Source organism: Cynocephalus volans, chromosome 10 (assembly GCF_027409185.1).
Source record: "Cynocephalus volans isolate mCynVol1 chromosome 10, mCynVol1.pri, whole genome shotgun sequence".
Lineage (NCBI taxonomy): Eukaryota > Metazoa > Chordata > Mammalia > Dermoptera > Cynocephalidae > Cynocephalus > Cynocephalus volans.
This window is the reverse complement of record NC_084469.1, coordinates 113,840,147-113,866,231: the sequence shown is the minus strand read 5'-3', so window position 1 is coordinate 113,866,231 and position 26,085 is coordinate 113,840,147. Positions and strand designations below refer to the sequence as shown.

The 26,085-nt window shown below is 48.5% G+C and overlaps 1 protein-coding gene across 11 annotated transcripts in view; it reads left to right on the top strand.

Annotated features, from left to right (window-relative positions):
- BANP (BTG3 associated nuclear protein) overlaps positions 1-26,085 on the top strand; it is a 125,443-nt gene that overhangs the window by 40,105 nt on the left and 59,253 nt on the right. For 7 of the 11 annotated variants that reach the window (XM_063109291.1, XM_063109294.1, XM_063109293.1 and 4 more), the window contains 3 exons: positions 6,890-7,006; positions 8,712-8,887; positions 23,005-23,244. In XM_063109291.1, coding sequence (XP_062965361.1) covers positions 6,890-7,006; positions 8,712-8,887; positions 23,005-23,244 — 533 coding nt within the window. The remainder of the gene's footprint in view (positions 1-6,889; positions 7,007-8,711; positions 8,888-23,004; positions 23,245-26,085) is intronic. The other 4 variants (XM_063109299.1, XM_063109298.1, XM_063109297.1 and 1 more) reach the window with 1 other exon arrangement.

Sequence of the window (26,085 nt, the reverse complement as noted above, 5' to 3'; positions counted from 1 at the left end):
ATTTAAAAAAGTAGTAATATCGACACTTGTCATTCACCAAGTGCCTAATATTGGCCAGTCCTTGTGGTATATGCTGGGCTTACAACTAGCAAGTCCATGAAATTTTAAGTCATCCTGTTTAGCATCTTCTAGAATTCAAAGTCACCCTCTGTCCAGTGAATGAGAACATTTTAGGCTGTCTTCTGGGTGTCATGTTCTTAGGGTTCTCTTCTGATTCATAATTTTCAGTCTTTTTTATTTTAGCACAGACTGGCAGCATGAGGACCATGGAATCTAGAGGCATTTAACTTAAATAAGAGGCTTTTCCTGAATTCACTCATATCTTAAACAAACAGGCTTCGACTATGTACTAGGCATTATTCTAGGCGCTTGGAATATATCCTTGAACAAAACAGACAAAAAGATCTCGTACAGGGGAGACCACACGATAAAGTAAATGCAATAAGTAAACCATATAATAGATTAGAAGGTGTAGGTGCTGTGCGGGGAAAGTGAGCAGAGCAGATTCACATCTCTGAGGTCTTTGATACAGTGTTATGTGTGTACTTTTGTCGTTTTGTTTTTTAAAACCATGGGTACCCATCAGTATTACCTGGGGAATTATTTTTAAAAAAAGAAAGTTCAGGCTCTTTTTGGAGGCGGGCCTGACTTCCCCAGAAAATTCTGATGTGTAAGAAGTAGTGGGTTGTAGACTTGTGCTTTGTTGATTTGGGTTAAGGGTGTTGGCTCTGTCTGTCACAGGAGGACTTTGGGCTCAATTCTAACTCTGCCACTCTTGGACAGACTCCCAGCCTTTCTGTGCACAGGCTGCTGTCTGCACAACACAGGCACTGCAGGGCCCGTCTCACGCTGCTGGGACTGAGTGGCTTGTTTCACCTGAAGCCCTGGGGGTGGCCTTGCCCCAGGTGAGTGGTTGATGAGGTCAGAAGTACCTCTGTGCTGGGGTCTATGTGGGTCCTGCAGGCACGGTCAGTAACTGTCCACAAAGTGTGGAGGGTCCTTGTTTGCGCCCTGTCACTGGCCACACTGCAGTGAATGTTTTACTTCTGAATAATGTCCATAATGTACATAGGCAAGAATATTCAGCTCTTATAACTGAATTTCATGAAGTAGCATCACCTTAGAATTAAAACAGGCGGGACAGTGTGTGTAGCTTTAACATTTCCCCTTTCCTTAATTTTTGTTAAGTTTTTATTTAATAGGAATTCAGAAGGCAAACATGGTTTTAGCTAGAGGTATAAGTAGTTCATTTAAGACTGAAAGAATGGATAGAAAGAATTTTTAAGAAGCAAAATGACAGAGGGTAGATAATTGATCAATGGAGCAGAATAGAGAACCCAGAAGTAGACCAGCAGACATGCCCCGCAGATGGTTGGCAGAAGTGAGCCTCAGGGAGAAAGGACAGCCTTTCCAGCAGAAGTGCTAGAGCCGCTAGACATCCACGCACAGGCAAAATAAGAGAAATGAATCTTGATGTAAACTCACACCTTGTACAAAAATTGATTTAAAATGGATCAGTAGATTTAAATGTAAAATGTAAAACAATAAAACTTTGGAATGAAAACATCGGAGAAGATCTGTGGGACCTAGGACTAGGAAAAGAATTCTTAGACTCGACGCTAAATGCATGATCAATGAAGGAAAAAATAAGTTAGACTTGATGAAAACTCACAACTTTTATTCTGTGAAAGACCTGTTAAGAAGATGGAAAGACAAGCTACAGACAAGGAGAAAATGCTTGCCACCCACACATCTGACAAAGGACCCATGTATCGAATAAAGAACTCTCAAAACTTAACAGTAAAAAGAGAAACAATTCAACTAGAAAATGGATGAGAAACACGAACAAGTGTTTTTACCAAAGAGGATGTGCAGATGACAGATAAGTACGTGAAACAATGCTCAACCTCATTTTCCGTCAGGGAAATACAAATTAACATCACAGCGAGACACCACTGCATGCCTGAAGTAAACATCAGGATGACACCAGATGCTGGCGAGGGCGTGGAGAAACTGGACCTCGTACCCACTGCAGGTGGGGATGGAGACTGGTGCAGCGCCCTGGAACACAGCATGGCAGTGTCCAGTGATGCTCACCTGCACCTGCCATGGGGCCCAGCATCGCCACATTCTTGGGCATTTATCTCAGGGGATTGAAAACTACATCCACACAGAAACCTGTACACAAATGTTAATGGCAGCTTTATTGTAATAGCCCAAACCTGTGACTACCCCGAGTGCACGTCAGTGGGTGAGTGGTTCAACAAACTGTGCATCCAGGCCATGGAACACCTCAGCAACCGGAAGGGACCATCCCCCAGCATGTGTGTCCATGGGCATGGAGCTAAGGGCTGTGTGGTGCCATCTGTGTGACGTTCTTGAAACGTCAGAACTGTAGCGATGGCGAGCAGAGGAGTGACTTTGGGGGACAAAGTGGGAGCAGCTGGAGGAGCTCCTTAGTGGAGACAGGACAGCTCTGCATCTTGGTGGTGGTGGCTACACGGACCTGTGCATGGGACCAAGCTGCCCAGTACTACCCACGCATACAGAAATCAGCGACAAGGCCTATAGTTTCTCTCACAGAATTGTTCCAGTGTCCTTTTCCTGCTTTTGCCATGGTATGGCAGGCTCCATAGAGTGTCCCCATCAGGGGATGCTGGATGAAAGGTACACAGGACTTTATGTACTCTCTTTATAACTTCTTGTGAATCTATAGTTTTTTCAAAGTGTGTGAGTCAGGGTTCAACCACAGAAGCAGAACTGGTTGGAGGGTGTGTGTGTGTGTGTGTGTGTGTGTGAGAGAGAGAGAGAGAGAGAGAGAGAGAGAGAGAGAGAGAGAGAGAGCCCTGTGAGGGATTTATTACAAGGAACTGGTTCATACCGTTGTGGGGCCATTAAGCAAGTGTGAAGCCTGTGGGGTGGGTGTCAGGAAGAGAAGGGGATGAGCAGCCTGGAACCCCACAGGCAGGAGCTCCGAGACCAAGGAGAGCCTGAACTTCATTTTAAATGACCCACCTGGGAGGGTCAGGCCCACCCACAATAATCTCCTCTTTGATGAACTTAAAGTGGACTAATTAGGATTTAATCTCGTCTGCAAAATCCCTGCCCAGCAGCACCAGTTTAGTGTTTGAGTCACTGGAGACTGTAGCTCAGCCCAGGCAAGTGCACACCTCAGAAGGCCATCCCACAAAGTGAAAAGAGAAACAAGGACCTGTCGTCGTACACCCGTGACATGGAGGGAACACACCGGCATGTTCAGAAAGTCTTAGCAATGCAGGAGAGTGAGAGCTTTTTTATAATTACTGAATTAGTCCATTTTTGTTGATTATAACAAAATTACCTGGAACTGGTGATTTATAAAGAAAATGAAAATTATTGCTTACAGTTTCTGAGGCTGGGAAATCCAAAGTCCATTTGGTGGTGGCGACAATGACCCAGAGGTCTCACTTTGCAAGATAGTAGAAGCAGAGAAAGCAAGAGACTCTCCTTTCTTTTAAAGCCCTTAGAACCACGCCCCTGACCACCATTTTTAATCCATTCACTACTGCATCTTCCTGCAATCCAATCACCTCTTCAAGGCTCCACCTTTCAATGAACATAATAGTATTTCCCACCCTCTTAACAGTCACAGTGAGGGGAGGAACATAATTCAATCCACTACAATTACCCACCCCAGTTTCTTGAGAGTCTCCTTCCAGAAACATTTGCATGTACACACACGTCTACATTTACTGATGCATTTTTTGCCACTTAATGTTACTGTGGCACTAATTCCATATTAACCCTTAGACAACTATTTCATTCTTCTTAACGTGATATGAATGTTCTGTAATTTTTGGAAAACTAAATTTTTTTTGTACAATTTGAGGCTGATAAAAATTGCATTAGTTGAAAGGGTATAATTTCTGGCATATTGTAATATTGATATTTAAAAACCAAACTGATTCATTGCTCTCTTAAATGTTGCCATTATAATCTAAATACCATCATCCATTTAAAATCCCTTGCATAGCTTTTTTTATTTTTTATTTTTTATTTTTTATTTTTATTTTTTTATATTTTATTTTATTTTGTTCATATACAATGTGGTTGATTATTGTGGCCCATTACTGAAACCTCCCTCCCTTCTCCTTCTCCCCCCTCCCTCCCAACAGTGTCCTTTCTGTACCTTGCATAAGCTTTTGACCATCAACTCTCACATGATTCCGTTTGCTTTTTGAACTTTTATGTCCATTTTGTTTTTATCACAGAATTTTATCCTGTTAACCAGGCTGCTGCATTCCTTTGCAGCAAAAATATGGATATAAAATGAAGCTGAAAAGTTTATTATGTCCTGTGACTGCGAGGCCCTAAGGTTAGGAAAACACTTCTGCATTGAGTCACTCACAATGAGTAGTTGCGCATAGTTGAGCAAGACAACATAAACATGTGACCTGCTCATGACTAAGTCGTAATCATGCAATATTCTGAATGTGTTCTCGAGGATACGGTTTCTGTTGTAGTTAATTTCTGAATGCATGGATGATTTTGACTTACTGTTTATATGCAACAGGATTCAGCATTGGTTCTGTTTCTGCTTTTAGTTTTTATAGTTCTGAGTGCTGAGAAACTTTGTTCACATAAATAAGTGTGTGGGAGAGGAAGGAGGCCCTTGATTCTTCAAGTTATGTGCCAAAAATCTTAGTGGTTTGTCTTTAAAAATTACTTTTGATGATCTATGAGCTGACAGCTCACCTAGGTCCTCCATCAGCTTTGTTGAAGGCAGTGGATTGTAAACCAGCTAACTCACCACAGCATCGTCCCGTAAGCCAGGAAGCGCTGCACTCTTGCCCGTGTGCCATGCCCACGCCCACCTGCATTTGCTCCTGGGCCTCACATCCTGCACAGACAGGGCATCTCAGGACAGTCACAGCCAGAGATCCTTTCTTTTCAAGTGAGAACAGGGCTTTGTGCAAAGGTACTGTCTGAAGGAGAGTCGTTTTTAGGAGATAGTACCGTCTGGAAGGTGAGGTTCTAGAAGCTGAGTTGCTGAGAGCTATCCACATGCACAAGCCCCTGGAAAGCCTTGGGCACCCCTGGAAACTGGCTACCTCAGAGACTGATGTCTTGATCTTAGTAAGATCTTCAAGGAAAAAAGGTGTGTTTAGTCAAACACTTTGTCAGAGGGTGGCATGAATCAATTTTAACCTATTAAGATTTGTTCTCAGACCTTTAATGTGCTAATGTCCATTGTGAATTTCCGTTGAGAGAGAGAGAGAGAGAGAGAGAGAGAGAGAGAGAGTGTGTGTGTGTGTGTGTGTGTGTGTGTGTGTGTGTGTGTGTGTGTGTGTGTGAGAGAGAGAGAGAGAGAGAGAGAGAGAGAGAGAGAGAGAGAGAGAGAGATCCTGGGGATGCTGGCCTTCCATGGAATACATGTTGGGAAAATACCAAGCTTACACAAGCCATCTCAATCTCCTGTTTTACACAGATGAGAGCTTGAGATTGCCAAAGCCTGTAGGTGACGGCAATAAGCAAGTCAAAAGTCACCTAGGTTGGGCCGGCCCGTGGCTCACTCGGGAGAGTGCGGTGCTGAGAACACCAAGGCCTCGGGTTCGGATCCCATATACGGATGGCCGGTTCGCTCACTGGCTGAGCGTGGTGCTGACAACACCAAGTCAAGGGTTGAGGTCCCCTTACCGGTCATCTTTTAAAAAAAAAAAAAAAAAAAAAAAAAAAAAAGTCACCTAGGTTACTTTTGATGCCTGACCTGTGGATCATTTGTCAGGGTTTGATGAGTTACTCTAGGTGTCACCAAAGAATAAGTAGAGTAACTGAAAAAAATAATAATACCCTTGAGTGAAATGCAGTTTTGCTTTTATTTTAGAGCCCCCCACCCCCTACCCTGTGGTCCTGGGATTTACTTGGGCCTGACATGGCACCCTAATGGGTACCCGATGGGGGGACATTTACTATTGTGTGGCTGTGACACTAGGCTGGATTTTCCTGTGTGCAAGTCACAGAAAAGCAGTCTTTCTCCCCAGGTAGGTTTTGCAGAGTGAAATCCAGGAGTGGCACGTCACTCTCCGTGGTGAGACTGCCTTCCCAGTGCCCCTTGCTCCCCAGCCTCCTGCAGCAAAGCACACCTCAGAAACTTCTGTGGCCACAGAGCGCTAAGGGTTAAAAGATTAATGACTGAGAAATACAAGTGTGGGCCCTTGAGTTGAGTCTGTGTCTGCTGCTGCCTTCTGAGACATTCTGGAGCTTCCAACTAGGATGTTGCTGGCTGTGGCGGTTCCTGGATCATGGCTGGTTCTTTTGTAGAATAATTTTTCTTTCAGTTGAAACCCCGAGGCCCTCTGGTTATAGTTCATGCACTTCCCGGTACAACCTGGAGGTAGTAAGTGCTGTGTCCTTCTGTTCACAGTCTCCATGTGATGTTGGCCATGTTCTTTTGAGTGCAAACATTTTGGAATGCTATCGATGTGTATACAGTTACCAAAGTTTAGAGCTGCCATGTAGGAGTTAGTGGGATGGAATGAGTAAAAATGTCAAGCTGGTTTCATGCCAAGTGTACTACTTCAGGGACCTTGTTAACGGTGCATGGTAACGTCTGATATCTGTTTGTTCTGTATAAAGTATTTTAATTCCCTTAGCTCAGCTTCCCTATATTGTCCAGTAGTGCAAACTGAAAATACCAATTAGGAAAGTTAAATTCTCTGTTAAAAAATCCCCATCTCCAATTTATTCTTACTCAGTGTAAATTACTTTAAGTGATTTCTCTTTGGGGCCACCTCCCTCCCTTAGTTCAGGTCACTGGGAGTTGACTGTATTGAATAATTCTTATGTACTCTTAAAATGAATGTTGTTGTTTTAAGGTCTTCTTTTTCTTTGTGATTCTTTTGTTCCATAGCATCGTCCCCCAGACTACAGTAATACTCAACAATGATCGGCAGAACGCCATTGTAGCCAAGATGGAAGACCCCTTGAGCAACAGGGCACCGGATTCCCTGGAAAATGTCATTAGCAAGTCAGTAGCCACGGCACCAACCCCACCTTTCTCACCACTGTGTTGAGTCCCATGAGAATAAGTCAACTTCCAAAGCCAGGGCATGGTCCGAGCATGTGGCCCATCTGTGTGGTTGCAGGGTGAGCCTGGCAGCCTCATCTGCCCCAGTTCTTTAGGTCAGGAGGGCACGTGTAGTGCTCAGAGCGGCTGGGGGATGCTCAGTGCCCACCCCTGACATATGGCTGCACAGAGGGTGAGCTGTGCATGGGACTTGTGTGTCTGGAGCTGGTCATGTCTCAGAGGGAGAATTGCCTTGTGATTCCATAGCAGTCAGTGCAGGTGTTTACCCTCCTGCCTAGTTTGTTGGTTACTCACATCCATCTGTCTGGACAGCAGTATGTCGGGTAAACAGGCACCCTCTTCTAAGTTTGCTAAATGGTGCAGGTTTGTCGAGTTTATGACTTTTTTCTTACACCTTTTTCTTCTGAGACATTTTGAGTGGAAGCTTGGTCAGAGGTGGGAGTGGATAAGGGCAGTGTCGCCCACTGTGGGTGAAGGTGCAGCCGCTGTGGGCCCTGTCCCAGCAGTCCGGGCTCTGCTTTCCCAGTGCCACACCCCACAAGGGCTGGGTTGCTTTTTGTTGCCCACCCTTGTCTTCAGAGAGTTCTGTTTTACTTTTTCTCTTAATCTCTTTTGCAGATTGTTCCTCCTCCAGCTTTGTCCTGTTTTCTTTACTGCTATAGCTCCATCGAAAAGCAGCTGTGGTCGAGAGGGCCCGACATGTCAGGGGAGGGAGGGAAGGTGATGGTGGGTGGCTGTGGGTGCCAGGGCTGAGCCCTCTTGCCAGGGAGGGGACGTGAGCACTGGTCTGTGCCTAGGCCGGCGGTCAATCCTGAGTGTCAGGAGCAAGTCCAGCTTGGACAACTCTCTGCAGAACAAGTCTGGAGGGGCAAAGTGCCACTGCCCGCTGTGGGCACGGCCAGTGTCTTAAACATGTTTTTGACTTTGCAGACAGGGAAGTGGTGCCCTTCACCCTTTCTCAGTGCTTAGCAGTCCACATTAAGGGTGTTGAAAGGATCATTAAGTCTCCAGACAATTTTTTTTGGCCTTTCTGGAGCCGGCCTCGTGGTCCTACTTTGCTGGCAGCATTTGCTGCTCCACGTCAGGAACCCTGCGATGGGAATAGCTCCGGGGGTTCTGGACCGGCTGTGTAAGCCCACCTGCCAGGCTCTTGTCTGTGGGAATGAGTAGGAATGACAGTCACACTCTGAGAGGCTGTTACATCTCAGATGTCTGCAGTGTGGATCGCATTGATCAGATCTCCAGACACACTTTCTCTTAATTTAATCTCTCTTCTGACGTAGCCTTAAAAACTAATCTTACTCAAGTGTCAACATTTTATAGGATAACCTCTGAAATCAGAAGGCAGCATTCTAGGCCTGAGTCACAGTGAGTCATGACTTTACTTCTTTTGTGATATAAATACTTTCTTTAGGCATTTAAGTTTTATTTTATATAGTTTTTTTCCAACCCCAGACTGTTTTCTACTATTAAATTGCTATCCATTTTTGTAGAAGAGCTGTATGGGAAGACTTGTGGTCTTCTGGCCCATGCAGAGCTAGACTTGTGACCAGTTGGGGAGAGAGGACTTGCGTGTGTTGGGGCCTACGGGCTGGCTTGCTCGTGTTGCTCTCACGGCACTGGCTGTGCATTTGTTCCCATTCAGTGCTGTTCCTGGGCGTCGGCAGAACACCATCGTGGTGAAGGTGCCGGGTCAGGAGGACAGCCACAACGAGGATGGGGAGAGCGGGTCGGAGGCCAGCGATTCCATCTCCAACTGTGGACAGTCTGGGAGTCAGAACATCGGAAATAATGTCACCCTGATCACCCTGAACTCAGAAGGTGAGTCCCCCAGAGCTTTTCTTTCCTTGGCCAGAGTGGCAATAGGGAATTCCCCTGCTTTTTAGAAAAGTAATATATGTTTATTGCCTTGAGAAAAGTGGTAGACTATAAAGATGGTGAGGAAAGTGAGAGTGTCTTATAGCTCCGCTGTTCCAAGATCTCTGGATTCTGGGTCTTTTCTGTGTCAACACACACCCTCTATGATTATAGCTTTCCTTTTCCCTACATAGTAGAAATCTCTCCATATTAACACAGATTCACATTATTGCTGTCAATCAGTTCCGTGTACTTGATCACATTCTGGACACTTTCTGAGAATGGACAGTGGTAACTTTTCGTTGACGTTACATCATAACGCCGTAATGGCTTGTTGTCTTTGATGTTAGGTCTTTTCACATCTCTCTGATTGATGTGTAAATGTAGACTCAGAGGTGGCTCACTGGGCTAGACAGTGTAGCATAAACTGGGTCCATGGCACAAGCTGTACTGTCCATTTTGACTAGGACCTGGAAGCAGCATGGGTGTTAGCCTGTAGGGGAATCTCTGTGTCTCTCTAGGTGTGCCCAGTGTGGGGAAGGCCCTCTTCTCTCCTGTGACGGCTGAGGTGCTCTGGCCCGGCCCATGGCTGGTGGCCTGTGGTCAGTGGGTGGACCTTTCAAAGGCTCATGCTAGTCACCATAAGTGACCTATTTACTATAACTGTGATTAACATGGAAAGAGAAAAGGAAGAACTCAGACAGATTTAGCTTTGTGTTACTGAGTTCTCAAGCCTGTATTTTGTTTACCAGGAAGAACCGTGAGGTTTTTCTGCTAATACATCTGAGTTGTTGATTTTTCCTAAAAACACAATGTAGATTTTTCTACTGAACATAGATTCCTGTTGGTAAGACTTGTTACCATATTAGAAACAGTGAAAACAATGTTTTTCTCAAAAAACTGCTTTACCTCTAGTATAAATTGCTAGGATTGAGATGGCAGAATCGGGGGAGAGAGAGAAGTAGGGGCAGACTTTTTTTAAAAATTGAGCTCTAATTTATATACCATAAAATCGATCATTTTAAAGCATACGTTTTAGAGGTTTTTAGTATATTCACAAGGTTGTGCAACCACCACCTCTAATTCTAGAATATCTTTATCACTTCAGAAAGAAACCGTATACCCTTGGGTGGTCACTTCCCATTCGCCCACCCCCATGCCCGGACAACTGTGAATTTGCTTTCTGTCTCCGTGGATTTGTCTGTTGTGACACTTCCTAGAATTGGAATCATGTAATCGTTACTGAACCCAAGTCCGGCGGCCTGCTCCATGCAGAAACCCTGGATTGGCTCACCAAAATCTGTTACCCCAGGGCATTCAGCTCCTGGCTGTGGCTTGCCAAAATCTTGTTACTGATCCCAAGTTCAGCTGCGTGCCCCGAACAAAGACAAACAATCCAAAAGTCGAATGTTGGTTTAATAGGAAGTCAGCTTTATTCAGGGACACCGGTTACCTGAGGAGAGATGCTGGGCTAACCCATCTCTGCAGTAGATCTGAAGGAGATGGCCAGACTAAGACCATCTCAAAGACTCAGATTTACTGAGGGGTTTTTAAAGAGGGGGCTGAGGGAACGGAATGAAAAGAAGGAGGGAGGGGACATGTAAGGGGCGAGGGCCACATTCTCTCCAAGGCTCTGTCTGGCTTCTGTCTTCTGGCTTCGTTCTCATCCTTGGCGTTGTCTTAGGGTCCTGTAGGATTTTTATTTCTTCGGGGTGGAATCAGCATATTTCCACTGATGTCTTCCTTGGTTTCCCAGGGTCTGGATGGTAGGTGTCTTGTGGCAAGTCTGCAGCTCCAGGCTGACTGGAAAACAACTTTACAATCATGTAAATAATGTTATCTTGCCTTGTAACCAAGATTCAAAGTATCAAGTAATTGTGGGAAAAGAGGGAACTCAGAGGAATGCATGCTAAGAAAAAAACTGTGCGCCCCCCCCACACACACCTTTTTTTATTTCCTAAAGCCTGTGCAGTTGTAGGTCCCAGCATGGCTTTAGTGATGCTCGCTGCAGCATTACGTCCTCCATGTTGTAGAAACGTCACGCTTCACTCCCTTTTATGACCAAGTAGGAGTCCACTGTATGGATGGGCCGCATTTGTGCATTCGTTCATCAGCCAATGGACATTGGGAATGTGTCCACGTAAGGGCTATTGTAAATAATGCTGCTGTGAACATTCACGTGTGGGTGTTTGTGTACATACGAATTGCAAGGTCAGGGCAACTGGATTTTTTTAACACACGAAAAGAGGAATGCTACTGATTTCATCCTCACAGTAATGAATGCAAATCACATAACAGTAATTGCCGAGAAGACTAATTGTGGTTCTTTTTCTGTGTGGGTTTTGTGTAGATAGATGCCCACATAGGTCTAACTACCCTTGTTAGACCTGATGTCTGTCTGGTTTACACTGTCCGCTAAGGAACAAAAATTTGATAATTTAGGGGAGTCTAGCGTCATCATAAAAACAAAAAAATTCGTCTTTTTAAATTTATGTTCTTTGTTTGATATGATTAATGTGAAATATATTTTGATTGGGAAAACCACAGACTGACAGTTTTCTAATTTTATGTTTTACTTTACTTTGAAGAAGAGGTCATATTCAGAGCCGTTCTGTTTTCTCATTCTGTTAGGAGAAAACGTTTTATAGTAAGTCTGTTTTACTGACTGTCCTTGGGAGCATGGACCCAGCAGAGTGTCGGTGTTTGCCTCAGCCACCTCATTTGACACAGTGGTTTGGTGAAGATTGTACAGAGACAGGTGGAGTCACCTTTAAGTGATTGCTTTCTATGTAAATATTGGAAAAATAGCTGATCCATTGATGTCTGTGGTATCAGATTTACTATCAACCTGTGGTGGCATCATCTGTCAGACATTTCTGTAGATTTACAGATGAGCTGGGAGTCGGCAGGCTGTCTACTGCCTGCCCTCCCCTCAGCCTGGAGCAGTTTGCTCTACTGGAGAGAATGTTAAACAGTGAGCTGACGTTAGAGAAAACACTGTTAATATGGGCTGTGCTGAAGGCCGATAGGCTCGTCTTCATATTTAGTCATTTTAGTTCCTGATAAGAGCCAAGAGCTGCAAGTCGACAGATTGTACTTATCTTCTTATATAAGTGTTTAAGTGCCTGAGGTTTTAGAGAACCCCAGATTTCAAAATGATTATTTCTTAACAATTCCACATGGTGTGTATGAATTGACATGCCATTTTATAACAAATCTGGAGTCAGTTTATTACACTGCCAAGGCACCATATCATCTCATCCTGGTTTTTTACTTAGGTAATTCCATTTGTCATGGCATAAACCTCATTTGAACAAGAAAGAAGATAACTCCTAATTGTCAGAGCAGTGAACAGGAAGCATATGTCCTGGTCCTCGAGTATGTCTTCTGTTGGCAGTTGTGGTCTTAGTATACTCATGTGTTTAAGTACTGAAAGTGTGTAGGCCACAGAGTAGAGAAACAAATGAGCTAAAGTGGACCCAGAATGGGATTTATTAATTCATTAAGGGATTTAGTTACAGTCTTAATAAAGGATTTAAGTTCCTGCTGTGTACATATTTGATAATTCTTACAAAACTTGACTAATCCTGAGTGTGAGATGTCGGGGACTTAATGTTTATGGGGAGCCTTGCACTTCAGCTGCAGTTGAATTACTGTCAGGAATTGGTTTCATGGCTGTTGGAAGCTCCGCAGGAGGGTGACTGGTGTGGAAGGTGTCTGTGGCACGCTCGGAGGCGGCAGCAAGGCCAAGGCTGGGCCCGGTGTCTTGTGCGCAAGGTGGGGTTGCCAGTCCTGGGAGGCTCAGGCACATCCTGCGGCATGTCAATGGCACCACACGCCATGCTGTCAGATTAATAAGAGTTGCTGTGTTCATATAGCATCACTGTGCATATGTAAAGAAGAAAATGTAATCAGAAACATTTTTGAAAATTCATTTACAGGATTTATTTTATTAAAATTTTTGACATGAATTCATTGTGTGTGTGATAGTGGTGAAATACTTTTTATGGCAGTCGTAAATGGTTGCTAAGAGGAGTGGGATTGCAGACAAGTTAGTGACCAAGATAAAGCCAAGGTAACTGAGGCACCACTGTCTGAGGTGAATGGCCTTTGGGCTGGACAGTGTGCTGCATCAAAGAAGAGCTGTGGGGTGGTCTGGACATGTGGGTGTGCAGGTGAAGTTTTAGGACAGTGGCTGGAGCGCCTTTTCTGTGCTCAGTGGGTCACACTCAGCATGCCCTGGACAGAGGCTTCGTGGGACAGTTGCTGCAGTCACTGCTGAGCGCACGGCAGCACTGGTGCAGAGCAGGCAGGTGTTCACAGACACCCTCTGGTCCATGCTCTGTGAGAGAAGCCCTCCTAGAGCAAGGCTCACAGGCTAATTAATGCACGACTCCTGTGAGAAGCAGAAATAAGTATCAGATTGATCTGTGCCTTTTCAGACTACACATGTCATTTCTGGACATAAGATGTTCGATCTCTGAACTCCTACTCTCGCCCTTGCCCGGTGGTGGTGGCTGCTCTTAAGGAGACATCTCTGAAAGGAAGCAGGTTGGGCTCTCTTCCTGTATTGCACAAGGTGGAGACTCGAGCTCAGTGCCCGCAATCCTGCAAGAGGGTGCTGAATTTGGTGACCTTTGGTGACATTTCCAGTTCTCAAACTCCTGGTACTCACGAGTGTGCCTGGCAGATCCATCCTGCCATGCTGTTCAGCTGTGCTCTGCCACTGCCTTCCAAGCTGTGGGAGGCCGCGACATGTGTGGGCTGTAATTTTGATCCTCTCCTACTCTGTTCACATTGCGAAGGTGCTCAACTACAGAGAGTGTGGGCTGACAGCTGGTGTTTGAGCCTGCTTCTGGAGTGAGCAAGTGACCCAGAATCACAGAACCCTTGTTATTAACAGTTAAATAGTTTTTTTCACTTTGGGAAGTATTTGAGCATTACTGGTAAAATCTTTATAATATAATTATTGATATAAAATAGCCCACTCAAAAAAATCAAAACAAAGCAAAACAGAAGTAGTCCACACCAAAAAAGCATTGTGGAAGAAAATCCATTTCTAAGCTGAAATCTCTGTAGTTTGTAGTTTGTGGAATGTCAGTGTTACGGATTTCTAAAATTCTTGAATTCTGAGTCCCATCATTATAAAATCCCTGATATTATAGAAAGGCCTTTCTGTTGGGAGTCCACCTGGTTTTCATAGTTGTCCCCAGGTATGTGGTCTTCACACAGTTGAAGGCAGCCCTCCCTCTCTTCCCCCCTCCTCTTCCCTCCTCCCCACTCCTCTTCCCTCCCTTGCCCTCCTCTTTCCCCTTCTCTCCTCTTCCGTACTCTTCCCTCCCCTGCCCTCCTCTTCCATCCCCTTGCCTCTCTCCCCTGCCTTTCTCTCTGCTCCCCTCCCTTCCCCTCCCCCCACTTCCCCTCCTCTCCTGTCCTCTCACCTCCCCTCTTATCTTTCTGGCTCCCATTTCCCATCCCAGATATTCAGTACATATCTACTGGTGCCTGTTTTGAAGCATCTGTATCTGACATCATACAAGTTTAGCTAGCACGTGGCCAGAGTTGACAAGTTGGGACAAATGTAGCTGTATTTTCACTGGTGTTCCTAGCCCTTAGGATCTTGGAATACCCCAATGCGTGATATTTTTTATGGGGCAACTAATTATACTGCACAATAATAAAATGTTTCATGTACTACTTGTAGAATTTTTATTCTCTACCTTGGGTGGCAGAAATGAATTATTTGCGGTTACAATCCATCCATGCCTTGGCACTGGGAACAATGAGCCATGATGTATGTGTGTAATAATGCAGCCAGAACGGTGGTAGGGCACTGCCCTTTGGCCTCCTATGTAGTGGGTCCCACATGCATTTACTCTGTATCACCACTTGGTGTTGGAGCTAGTGCTTCACTTAATGCAGAGTGTTGCTTTTGAGATTCATAAACAGTTTGGGCAGGTCTTTACAAAAGCCAGATGAAAACTAATTTCTGGTATGGATGGAAAATATAACTTGATACTAGCTCACAACCATATTCTCTGAAAATCTGCCTGGGGTGGCCAAGGCTGATCTTGCTGTGGAGCTGACGCTGCACGCAGTGAGTCAGCACGTTTGTTCATGGTCCTTCTTGGTAGATACTGAAGAAGGTCATCAGTCTCCTCCATGACTGCAAAGTGCTCAGTGTGTGGGATCTCAGGAGTAGCTCGGGGAAAGCCGGCAGGGGAGGCCAGCTCTCAGCCAGGGCCTGAGGGCATCTGAGAGGCAGGAGCAGCATAAGCGTAAGCAGAACCCGCTGGGTGTCCAAGTGGCCTGTTCCCTTGGCAGAGCTGCTGGCAGGACGTGAGGCTCTGAGATGTTCAGCACAGTTGGTGGGGTGGATCATGGTGAGTGAAGACCATGCTGTCTTTGGAGAGGACTGAAGCGGCAAATCAGGCTTGGTTGGAGAGGGGTGGTACTTCTGGGGCGGGTGACCCTCAAGCACAGGTGTGTGCTGTCCCCTCATCTGGGGACATCCCCTTGGACTCGGGGTCTGGCTGTTTGCTTTGGAGGAGTGGGGGTGCATTTGTGTGGTTCAGCCCGCTGCCCACAGATTCTCAGAAGAGGGTCCTGGGTTGCAGTTGTACAGGTAAGGTCCTGGTGCACAGTAAGTGCTGAGTCTGCCCCAGGCAATGAACTCTCAGCCAGAAGACACACTGGCTCAAGCCTAGGCCTTGGGGACAGTGGGGGACTCGGAGCAAAGCTGACTGGCACTATTGGAAGGTGTGTACCTTGTGGTCTCAGGGGATTGTTCTTCCTGGTCTTTTCTTTCTTGCAGATGGGAAAAGGAAGTACGGAACGTGGCAGCTGTCTTTCATTCATTTTAACTGGGCAGTCACTTCTCATTGCTGTGCTTTCTCCTGTTTATTTCATTTTTCTGGTACTTACAATAGACTCTCAAAGCAAATATTTGTATTCCAAACTGCTTGCATAGCAAGAAAATGCAAATCATTACCAGAAGTTTTTCATTGTAATAGGTTTTTCAGAAGCAACAATTAATTTCATTGAAGATTTAAATGATTAGAATCAAAAGTAAGTTTATATTTCTTATAATCTGACTTGTACTTCTTTAATAAAGCTACTAGAATCTTTCTGTTGTCTCAGATGCCAAAACTGGACAAAGACATTTTAGTAAAATAAATATATCCTTTCCAAATTGTCAAAAGGTGCATTTCTCAAATATTTATGTGGGCAGGTGGTCTGTCTTGTTTTCCATGTAAGACACAATTCATTGTCATCAGCGAGGAGCCGGGGTCCAGACTGGGTCCGTGCCCCGAGGTTAGCAGTGAGTTAGGGCTGAGCACTTCCAGGGGAGCGTGAGCTCTGGGGAGCCAGGTTAGGCCAGTGAGCGGGGCAAGACAAGCCATCTGAGTCTCTGGTGGGCCTCTCTTCTCGCAGGAGCTGAGAGGGTGCTACTGTCTCCCAAGAGTCTCACGGGTGACAGCAGTGGAACTCTCGTCCTCTCTTGCGACTGGGATGGTTTTTCCCTGTCCCCACAGTGGTTTTCACCTCTCTATGGGTCAGAGTTTCCTGTTCACCTAGCCTGGACTTCTTGCTTGAGAGGTCCATGTGGCCGGTGGAGGTCTGGACAACATACAAAATAACATATGTCTGGATTGTTTTTTAACCTGCTCTTGGGAAGCTAGCACTCAAAGGAAAGCAGAGAGAGGAGTCTTAAGAAGTTTATGTTTAAATTTTTGGTTAATTGCTTCTGCTGCAAAACACAACAATATAAATTAATAACTATTCTCTGTGGTCAACAGTGCAAATTCCAGGCTGGGATTTCTAATGATCTTTTTTTCCACTTTCTTTTCTTTTTTGCCAATATGGAATTTTGAGTAAATAGAAAGTTGAATAATCTAGAAATTACATCAGGAAGTGTACATGAAGGAATGCTTTTTGTTTCAGTACAGAGAAAGTATGTAAAACCTGGAAGTGTTTGAGGATCAGCAGTTTTTTAGGAAGAAACTCTAGCAATGCCTGAATCACCTGGTTTTTAGCAGGCAGGAACTTGTCCTGGTCAAGAGCACTTGCTTCTGGTTCAAGCTCTACCTCTTACTTGCCCTGTGACCTTCATCAGATCTTTCATCTCTGAGAGTGCCTCAGCGCCTCTTCTGTGAGTAGGTCACAGTCTTCCTTCCTTGGGCTATTTCAAGGACAGGTGGGCGGAGGCCTCCACCGTAGGCAGGGGCAGGGGCAGGTGCAGGAGCCTGCCTGGTGGGACAGGCTGCCCCGTCCGTGCTGTGTGACCCTGGGCATGATTCCTCACCTCTCTCTGCCTGGGCCTGTCTCACGCTTAGTGCTTGGACTGGTGCCCTGCACCCATCAGAGCACAGTGAATATGGCACTCTTGCAGTTGGGGACACAATGCCTGCCGTGCATGTTAACTTTCATAGGTTCTCTGAGAAGGACAGGGCTTGCACAAGGTGCAGCTGTCCCGCACCAGCCGGTGGGCGTCAGAGCCCTCATTTATAAACAGGGCCCACTCCACAGCTTCTGACTCACAGGGGTGGGTCAGGGCCCTGGGATTAGCCTTTCTAGCAAGTTCCCTTCAGTGCTGATGCTGCTGACCTGAGAACATGAGCCCTAGAATGCGCCCCTTAGTTTCCTGGTTAATTGTGTCTATCAAGTAAGCTGTCATTTATCACCTTGTTCTTCATAGCTAGAGCATGTTTCCCTATCCTGGCCATAGATTGGAATCACCTGGGGGCTTCGAAAAGTACTGAGATGGGCCCTGCCTGGTCTTGACTGACTGTGTCGCAGTTGCTGGGCCTAGGGCTGGGCATTGGTGTCTTTATGAAGGTCTCTGGGAGCCTGGTTGAGAACCACATGCTCTGCCAGAGCCTGCCCTTGGCCCTGAGCGTGTGAGGATGGGAGAAGGGGGCCCAGGTCTGCCAGCGTTGGGGTATGGTGAGGGCAGGCCCCCAGCCTGGGGAGTGGAGACCTGGAAGTCTCCAGTACCTGGGGAGTGAGGCGGGGAGGGTGTTGCCAACAAAGGGGTGGACAGGAGCCAGCGGACTGTGAGAGACCAGCACCCCCACCGCGGTCATGCTGGGAGTGAAGTGTGGAGTGTGGAGCTGGGAGCCGCAGGCCATGGATACCCGCACAGCCAGGTTCTTCCGGAAGCTCCAGCTTTCTCGCACGTGAGAGGGGAATCACTGAGAGGACAGGATCAGGCAGGCTTTGGGTAACTTCGTGGAGGGCAGATTCTAGTGGGAAGAAGTAGGGAGAGGGCCTGGATGAGCAGTGGGAGTGAAGGGAGGGCCGGCTCAGACACATGGAGCTCTGCCTGCCCCATCGTGACCTCACGGTGCAGGAGGCACCTTGGCTTTGGAGAGGAAGGTGCAGCCAGTTGTGGTTACACTGAATTGGGAGGTTTGCAGACCCTCTTGCAGGTAGGACCTGAAGCATGCAGGAGTAGATGTCTTCAGGATGAGCACAACAGCTGATTGGGGAGACCATCACCTTCCTTGTGTGACCACTGGTGCGTGGCAGGAATCGGGAGGACGTGGGGGTGGGACGGTGGCCCCCTGGGAGCTGGCTCTTACCCTGTGTCAGTCAGGAGAGCTCTCAGTGCAGGACAGGCATTCGCATCACCCCTCTGGGCTGCACTGCTACTCTGCTGGCATCTATGCACACACTCGCAGTGACACTTTGACGTGACGTTGACTCACTGTTTGGAAAACAGCACTGAGCCCTTGTCCAATGTTTACTTTACTTTAAAAACATTATCTACACATGGAGAGCTCAGCTAAGCAGAGTTCAGCATTCCTCATTATTCTTGAGAAAGGCCACAGTGATCTTTGACGGTTTTGACAGTTGAAGCTGAGAGCCCCTAGCCATCGTCCCCACACTGTCCCATGTCCCAGCATGGGTGACAGTCGGGAGGTGTCTGCAGCCAGTGCCCCTCACCTCTGCTGGGCCAGAATGCTCCCTCCATCCCTATAGGACCCCTGTGTTCCAGGATGCGGGACCCCCACCCCCCATTGGATTCCTGTGCTTGTGGATGCTGACCCTCGCTCAACTGGATCCCTGTGCTCCTAGATGCTCCTGGTCTTCAAGTGTTAAGTCCAGGACTTGCAAGGTGTCACTAGATGCTGACTTCTGTTTGACTGGAGTTTCAATTAAACAGCACCAGTGCTTGGAACCTTGGAGAGTTTAAAGACGAAGGTCCTCATCATGAGATTTAGTGACCATGGGCCACAGGCCATTCTTGGGTTACCAGCCAGCCCCAGAGCAGCCACCTGTGTCTACTGTCCCTTCAGCACAGACCATGTCACTCCCTGCATAAAACTGTCCAGACCCCCTTGTTGCACTTGGGGTGGGGCCAGCTTTTTCCTGGGGACCTAGCCCTCTCTGCTCTCCACCCTCACTTGTTCCTCCCTCCCCTGTGCTCCTGGCTCTGGCCACACTGCCTCCGTTTCCTCCCCAGAGTGCCATGACCTGTTCAGGCCCCTGCCTGTGCTGCTCCCTCCTCTGGAATGTTTTGTTCTCTGCGGTTCCCCTCTGGGTGGCTCCTTCCCAGCTACCCTGCTTGAAGCTGCCATATTGTGGAGGCTGGCCCTGACCCCTCCATCCACCCTGATGTGGATCCACGCCGTCTCTGCATCTCTCTCTGCACTTGCAGCCCTCTCTTTGCTACCCAGGAAGGTCAGGGACATGGTCTCGTGCACAGGGAGCACCTGTCGGGCTGGCACAGATGCTCATTCATTCCCACTTCACCTGGTGGTTGTGCATCAGGTGTGCCAGGAGGCCTGGCCAGCCAAGACGGTGGAGCTGGCAAAGGCAGCTGCTGACCAGTGAGCAGCACTCTTCTCTTGTGGGTTGTGGCTGACTCCCATAGGGGTGATGGTTGAGTGGGTCCCCGGCCCTGCCCACCTCTGGGTACTGGAGTCACAGGAGGAGCCTTGCCTGTATCGTAGCGGTTCCCACTCAGCAGAAGCATCTTCTGCTCCTCAGCTGCGGACAGGCACTATCCTGAAGTGCTGAACAGCTTCAGGCAAATCTCCACGCCCCCCCCCCCCCACACACACACACCAAACACTTTAAAAATGTGCACTTCACAAGGTTGGATGCTTACAGGTGTGATCTGACTTCGACATTCTGTGACATAGTTTGCAAAGTTCAGGGGCAGAGTTCGTGTGCGTGCGTCCTGTGGGTGCGGGGGAGGACACAGTGGCAGGTGCAGCTACGGATCCGTGTGGGGCTGCCTTCTTCCCGCCATTGCTCCTTCATGTGGCTGCATCTGGGGTGGGCTGGTGCACATCTTTGGTTTTGCTGCTGTGTCCATGCACATCTCTAGCACAGGAAACTGTCCTGCTCCTGCTGCGGTGCATGTCCTCCGTGCCCCCGCCCCTCCCTGGCTCCGGGGCTTCACCACCAGATGTGGCAGGCCAGGCATGCTCCTGCTTCATGGTGACACTCAGACCTGTGCCTCTGATCCAGGGTTTAGATTCTGAGCATTAGACCTAGTGCTAGGCACATCATTGCTTAACAGATATTTGTAGATAAATTTATGATTACTTACACCCTGGGAGCTGGATCTGTCCAGCATCCCATCTGTGACCTCGACAGCTGCTGCTAGGAATCTCCCTCCCGTCTGTTTTTAGATCATGTTTCCATGTCTCTACATGGACAGGTTGAAAGTAATAGTGACTGAATGACATTCAGAAAAGTGCGTGCCTATGAGTGAATGTCCATAGCACCGTCTCCTGCTTCTGAGCCGACAGTGCCTCTGAGAAATGGTATTTCTTACTCATTTCTTACTCTGAATCCCCAAAATCAGAGTTCTTTTCGATCCTCAGCTACAGTGAAGAGCCAAGCCTCAACCACCCTGAGCACTGCATCTAGTCCTCAGACCCCCTGCACCCCTGCAACCCGCAGTAACTCTGGGGCTGTGCGGGTGGTGGCATGTGCAGGGCGTGGATGGGCCACCAAGCCTCAGCTGTGCTCCTGGCTCCGGCAGAGCAGGCAGGACTGGCTGCCCTCACAGGACCCTCCTCTCTGCGTGGAAGCCAGAAGGGCCTGTTTGCACAGGGAGGGGAAGACCGTCCCTTTTACCTTCACTTAGTCAACTTTGGGGTCAAGAGAGGCATTTGGGAAGCTGCTGTCTCTACGCAGGAGCACACCCTCTCTAGGTTTGTGATCACATGTGGAATTTTCCTTTGCCACACAGGAGAGGCTTTTCTGAGGTATGTTTGACAAGCCACTAAGCTTTTCACAGAGTGCACCTGGTCAGTCTTATGACCCAAGAGGTGTCATGCAGAGAAAGATCCTGTGGTTGAGAGAAGCCAACCCACTTGTGAAGGGTCAAGCTCAGAGCCCAGAGCCGGTGCTTGCTGAAGTCACATCCTTCCCTTGATCCCAGATGGAGCTGGAGGGGTGTGAGTGGGCTTGCAGAGATCATAGCCCAGCAGGCAGGTGGGATGTTACCCCCGCAGGATGGGAGTCTCCTTTCTAGGCAAGCTCTTTCTCCTGCACACTGAGTGCTGTGAACTGCCCACACCTGAGTGTGAGCTCATTGCCCCAGAGGAAGCCAGTGTTGGGGCATGCAGTGATTCTCAGTGGCAGAGGCCCGTGGCAGGCACACTCCCCATCCTGCAGTCCTATCTCAAAGTTCTGGTAGATGAGAGATCAGACTGGGCAGCCAGGCACGGCAGCGAGCCTAGGTATGAGGAGACCAGGAGAAAGTCAGTTCTGCAGGTAGTGGGCCATGTACCAACCATGTCCAAGGGTATCAGGGTCAACTGGAGTCACAGGTCATGGGCACAGGTCACATGACCCTGTGGGCTCTCAGATCCTAGAGACTCTGCAGCTCACTAAGTGCTGCCCCTCCAGAATCTCCCCTTCCTTCTGCAGACCTGCCCCCAGATGAAAGGTTTGGGGCGTTCATTCCGTTGTTAACCATTGAGGTCACAAAATCACAAGTGGTACATTCTACAGGGTTAAGGAAAGTATGTGTGGCAAGGAAGGAAATTTGGCCACAAGAAGAGGAAGGGAAGTCAAAGAGGTCAGAAAAGGTGCTTCCTGTACATGGACCCCCGGAAGGGAGGGAGGGAGGGTTCATGAAACAGGAGAGGGTGTTGGCCCAGAGCACAATGGTGGACTCAGTGGTACGGGAAGGTGAGTATTGTGGAGGTTAGCTATCCCCGCAAGCTGCGTGGCCACGCGAGCAGGGCAGAAGAGAACCGTGGAATTCACATCTCACTGAGGTTGTGCCAAGTGTCCGAGTGGCCTCTTAGCGCACACGTGCAAAGTCCTCTAAGCGTGGGAACGGGCATCAGTTCTCAGATGTCCCAGGGCAGGCATGCTTGGTTTGGCCTTCCAGGTCACAGTTGAGAACCATAGGGAAGGCACTCTCCAAGTGGCTTCTGCTCTGATGCCCTTGCAGATGCAGGGCAATGCTTAACACAAGCAGAGTTTACTGCTGGGCTGTAAAGAGAATCTGGTGTTTGAGATGAGAGCTTGTGTGATATCACCTCTTCCAGACTTCAGGATGATCTCGGGCCTGCATGTGAGGTCTGGGCTCATACCCCAGGGATGCTGCAGAGGCTTCCACCACTGGGTTTACACTTCTGAGTCTTCCAAGAGCTTTAGGCAGGATCCATTTGGGTAGACTTCAGATAAATGGATAGCGCTAAATGCTCTGTGTTCCATTTGCTTTAACTGAGTTAACAAGAGAGGTTTAGCTCCTGTGGAAGCCAGCCTCCAGTGTAGAACAAAGAGTATTTACATGATACAATCTGTCACATTCAGCTTTCCGAAATGGATTAAAAGAAATCTAAGCCGCCTTTTTGGGAATGATAGCATCATTTCTGCTCTTCGTCAGATGCTGGCACCTGCGGCGTGCTCTCCTAACAATGGAGGTGCTCCAGCTCTCTCGGCCACTAGCGTGGAAGCTGGGGAACGATTTGCCCAGCAGCCCATGGAGCGGCTCTCTCGAGCGTGTTTGAGCCAAACATCTGGCCATCATGAGTGTATGCACTAACTGGAGCATGCCCCTGAGCCCTGGCCCTCTGGGAACTTTCTCCTCTTCTCTTTTTCAGAGGATTACCCCAATGGCACCTGGCTTGGCGACGAGAACAACCCTGAGATGCGTGTGCGCTGCGCCATCATCCCCTCCGACATGCTACACATCAGCACCAACTGCCGCACGGCTGAGAAGATGGCACTGACGCTGCTGGACTACCTCTTCCACCGTGAGGTGCAGGCCGTCTCCAACCTCTCGGGGCAGGGCAAGCACGGCAAGAAGCAGCTCGACCCGCTCACCATCTATGGCATCCGCTGTGAGTGCATGGCTGCCATCTCCTGCCACCTTCGCAGCAGGGTTTGATGGGGAGGGGCTGGTGAGGCGGCGTTTGGCCAGAGGAGTCAGGACCCACGTTTCATTGTGGGAGACGGCGCCAGATCAGTGGTGGCCACAGAGCACAGGGTGGTGGGTGGTTATGTACTGAACCTTTAGTAAAGTGTTTCCTTTAGTAAAGTGTTGTTTGTTGCCCTCTGGATGAGGTGAACACCTGAGAACGTGTTTCTCCAGGGACCTTGAAATCCCAGCCTCGCTTATCCTCAGGCTGCTCTTGAAGGAGGAGAAGGAGAACTGGGGGCCTTCCCTGCTGTCCCACTGGCCATGCTGATCCAGGCCCCCCTGAGCTTCCTGGTGGCATGAACAGAGTGCCACCTGTCCCCTTCCTTCTTGGGCAACCTTGGCAGCCGCACCACATGTTTATGGGCTGACCTGGCTGTGAGGCAAGCCAGGAGACGTCCTGAGACTGCTGTGGACATCCAGCATGGTCTGGGAAGTTTTCCTTGCTGCTTTTTGAAGTGTAGCACTTGCTCAGATGGGCGATGGACACGTCCTCTCACTGCCGGTATTTGAAAGGAAGCAAGCATGTTCAAATCCTCCTCATCAGCACCCTCTGGCCTGACAAACGTCTGCTGGTCCATCCATTCCTTAGAGTCCGCTAATCTCAGAGGCCATTCTGTAAAGTGAGAGAACACGGGAGATGGGAGACATCACACAAAAGGGTTAGACAGGCTGTCGGAAAATCTGGGTTCTGGAGAGTTGCTGCAGTTGAGCAGGGGGTTCACACACAATGTAGTGAAATAAACAAGTCAGTGTTCACACAAAATAAACTAGTCAGTGTTCACAGCCTCCCGGCAGAGGAGGCAGCCACTCCTTCAGGGAGATCCTTGCTCCTCAGGTGAATCTCTGATGCTGATCCATGCCCCTCCCTTTTAGGGGCAGTGGGAAACATAAAGGCTAATTTTTTCAGTAGCTGTTAGGAAAATGGCTGTAATATTTTTCATATGGCTACTTATGCTGACCATTGATTAAGACTGAGGTTGTCTACAGGCTGCAGGTTTTTCTGCAAGTTGCTGAGAAGTGGAACCCCGGTCCCTCCTTACACTTGCATGTAGGCAGGGTGGCTCATCGTCCCCAGGATCTTGTGCCACTCCATCTGATACCAGTGGGCGCCTGTCACAGACTCTGGGAACCACTTCAGATAACGTAGTGAAAAACCACTTGTGTGGCCAGCTTATGTTATTCAGGCAAAGAAGATGAATAGTGTTTTCCAGGGTTGGTTAGAGCAGGGGTCTACAAACTTTTTCTTAAGGGCCACACAGTAGATATTTCAGGCATTGTGGGCCGTGGGGTCTATCTTCAACTCCTTGGCTCTGAAGGCAGCCATTGACAAAACATAGGCATGGCTGTGTTCCAGGAAAGCGCCCCCCAGAGGTGGGCAGCAGGCCCGCTGCCTCTGCCGTCCTCCACATTAGAGCGTGACGCAGGCTGAGACCCTCTCAGGGCAGTGGGTCCCGCTCAGACCTGTGCACGTGACTATGTGAAGAGCACCTGCCCTGAAGTGTGTGGGGTTGCTAGGGAACCAGCGACAGTGTTTGGCAGCATGGCCCACGGTGCAGGGTGCTGTCAGGATAAAGGTGAGTAAGGAGTGGCCCCGGTTGCATGCAGAGATGTGTGTCATGGGATGCTTAACCACATTGTGGCAGGTGGCGAGGCAGCCTGGACAGGGAGCAGGCACTTTCTGGAGAAGGTAGCAGCACAGGAGCTGGCCTTGGCATGACCTGGTACATGTGTAGGAGCCACAGCATCTGGGTTGGGGGGGCCACTCTTCCCAGATGAGGATCCACTGCCCCTCTAGGTGGGTGACGGGGGTATCAGGACATGAAGCTGGGGGTGGTAGGCTTTGATTTGGAGAGGTACCTTGAAACGTCAGTACAAGGAATATGGTCTTCCTGGGCACAGGCTGTGATGTGTAGGTTTTCAACAGTGGCGTGGAGAACATTCCAGAGAGGTGATGGGGCATGGCAGGGTGGCATGTCACAGCAAAAAGCAGAAGTACATGGTGGCAGGGTGAGAGTGGGGTGGTGGAAGGTGCTGCGTGGGACAAAGCTGGGGCAGGTCCTGGTTTCCCTGTGCACTGAGGCCACAAACTCATGGGTCATTCCTCCTGCCAAGCTTTTCCTTCTCTGAGAGGCATTGCTGACCTCTCAGGGTGTCAGGAGGCGCAGGGGAGTCAAGCATGGTGTCTGCCGCCACCCTCCCCCCCTTGGGCTTGCTGGCTTCAGGGCTGCCCTCCCAGGAAGTCCAGGTTGCTGGCTGTGCTTACTGGGCACCGGCACTGCACCAGTGGGGCCTGCCTTCCCGAGCTTCTGGGCCAAGCTCAGGAGCATTGTCCTCCAGAAGGTGGCATCCTTCCAGTGCCATAGTTCTCTGGAAGGTCCCTCTGGTTGTGAGCTCCTGTAGGATGGAGGCTCACATTGGTGCCCACGTCCTTACTCATGGGGCCTGGTGCTGTGGAGATGCCAGTATGTGCTGGTGTTAAAGTCAGAGCCCTGGGGAAGATCATGGGTAGGGCTGACCCTCAGAAAGACTTAGTATGAAAAAAGATGGCCTGTGACCAGGGCTTCATTTAAAGACCAGAATAACTGTTGGGTATAGACTAGGGTTGTGGCCGTGGAAACGGAGGGTAGTGGACACATTTTGGGGATTCTGGAAACATGAGCAAGGCTTAGCTTAACAGAACTCACAAATTCACCATTGTCACTGCGTGTGGGGAAGAGAGCCATTTTCCATACAGCAGGTGACTAATCTACTGACACACACT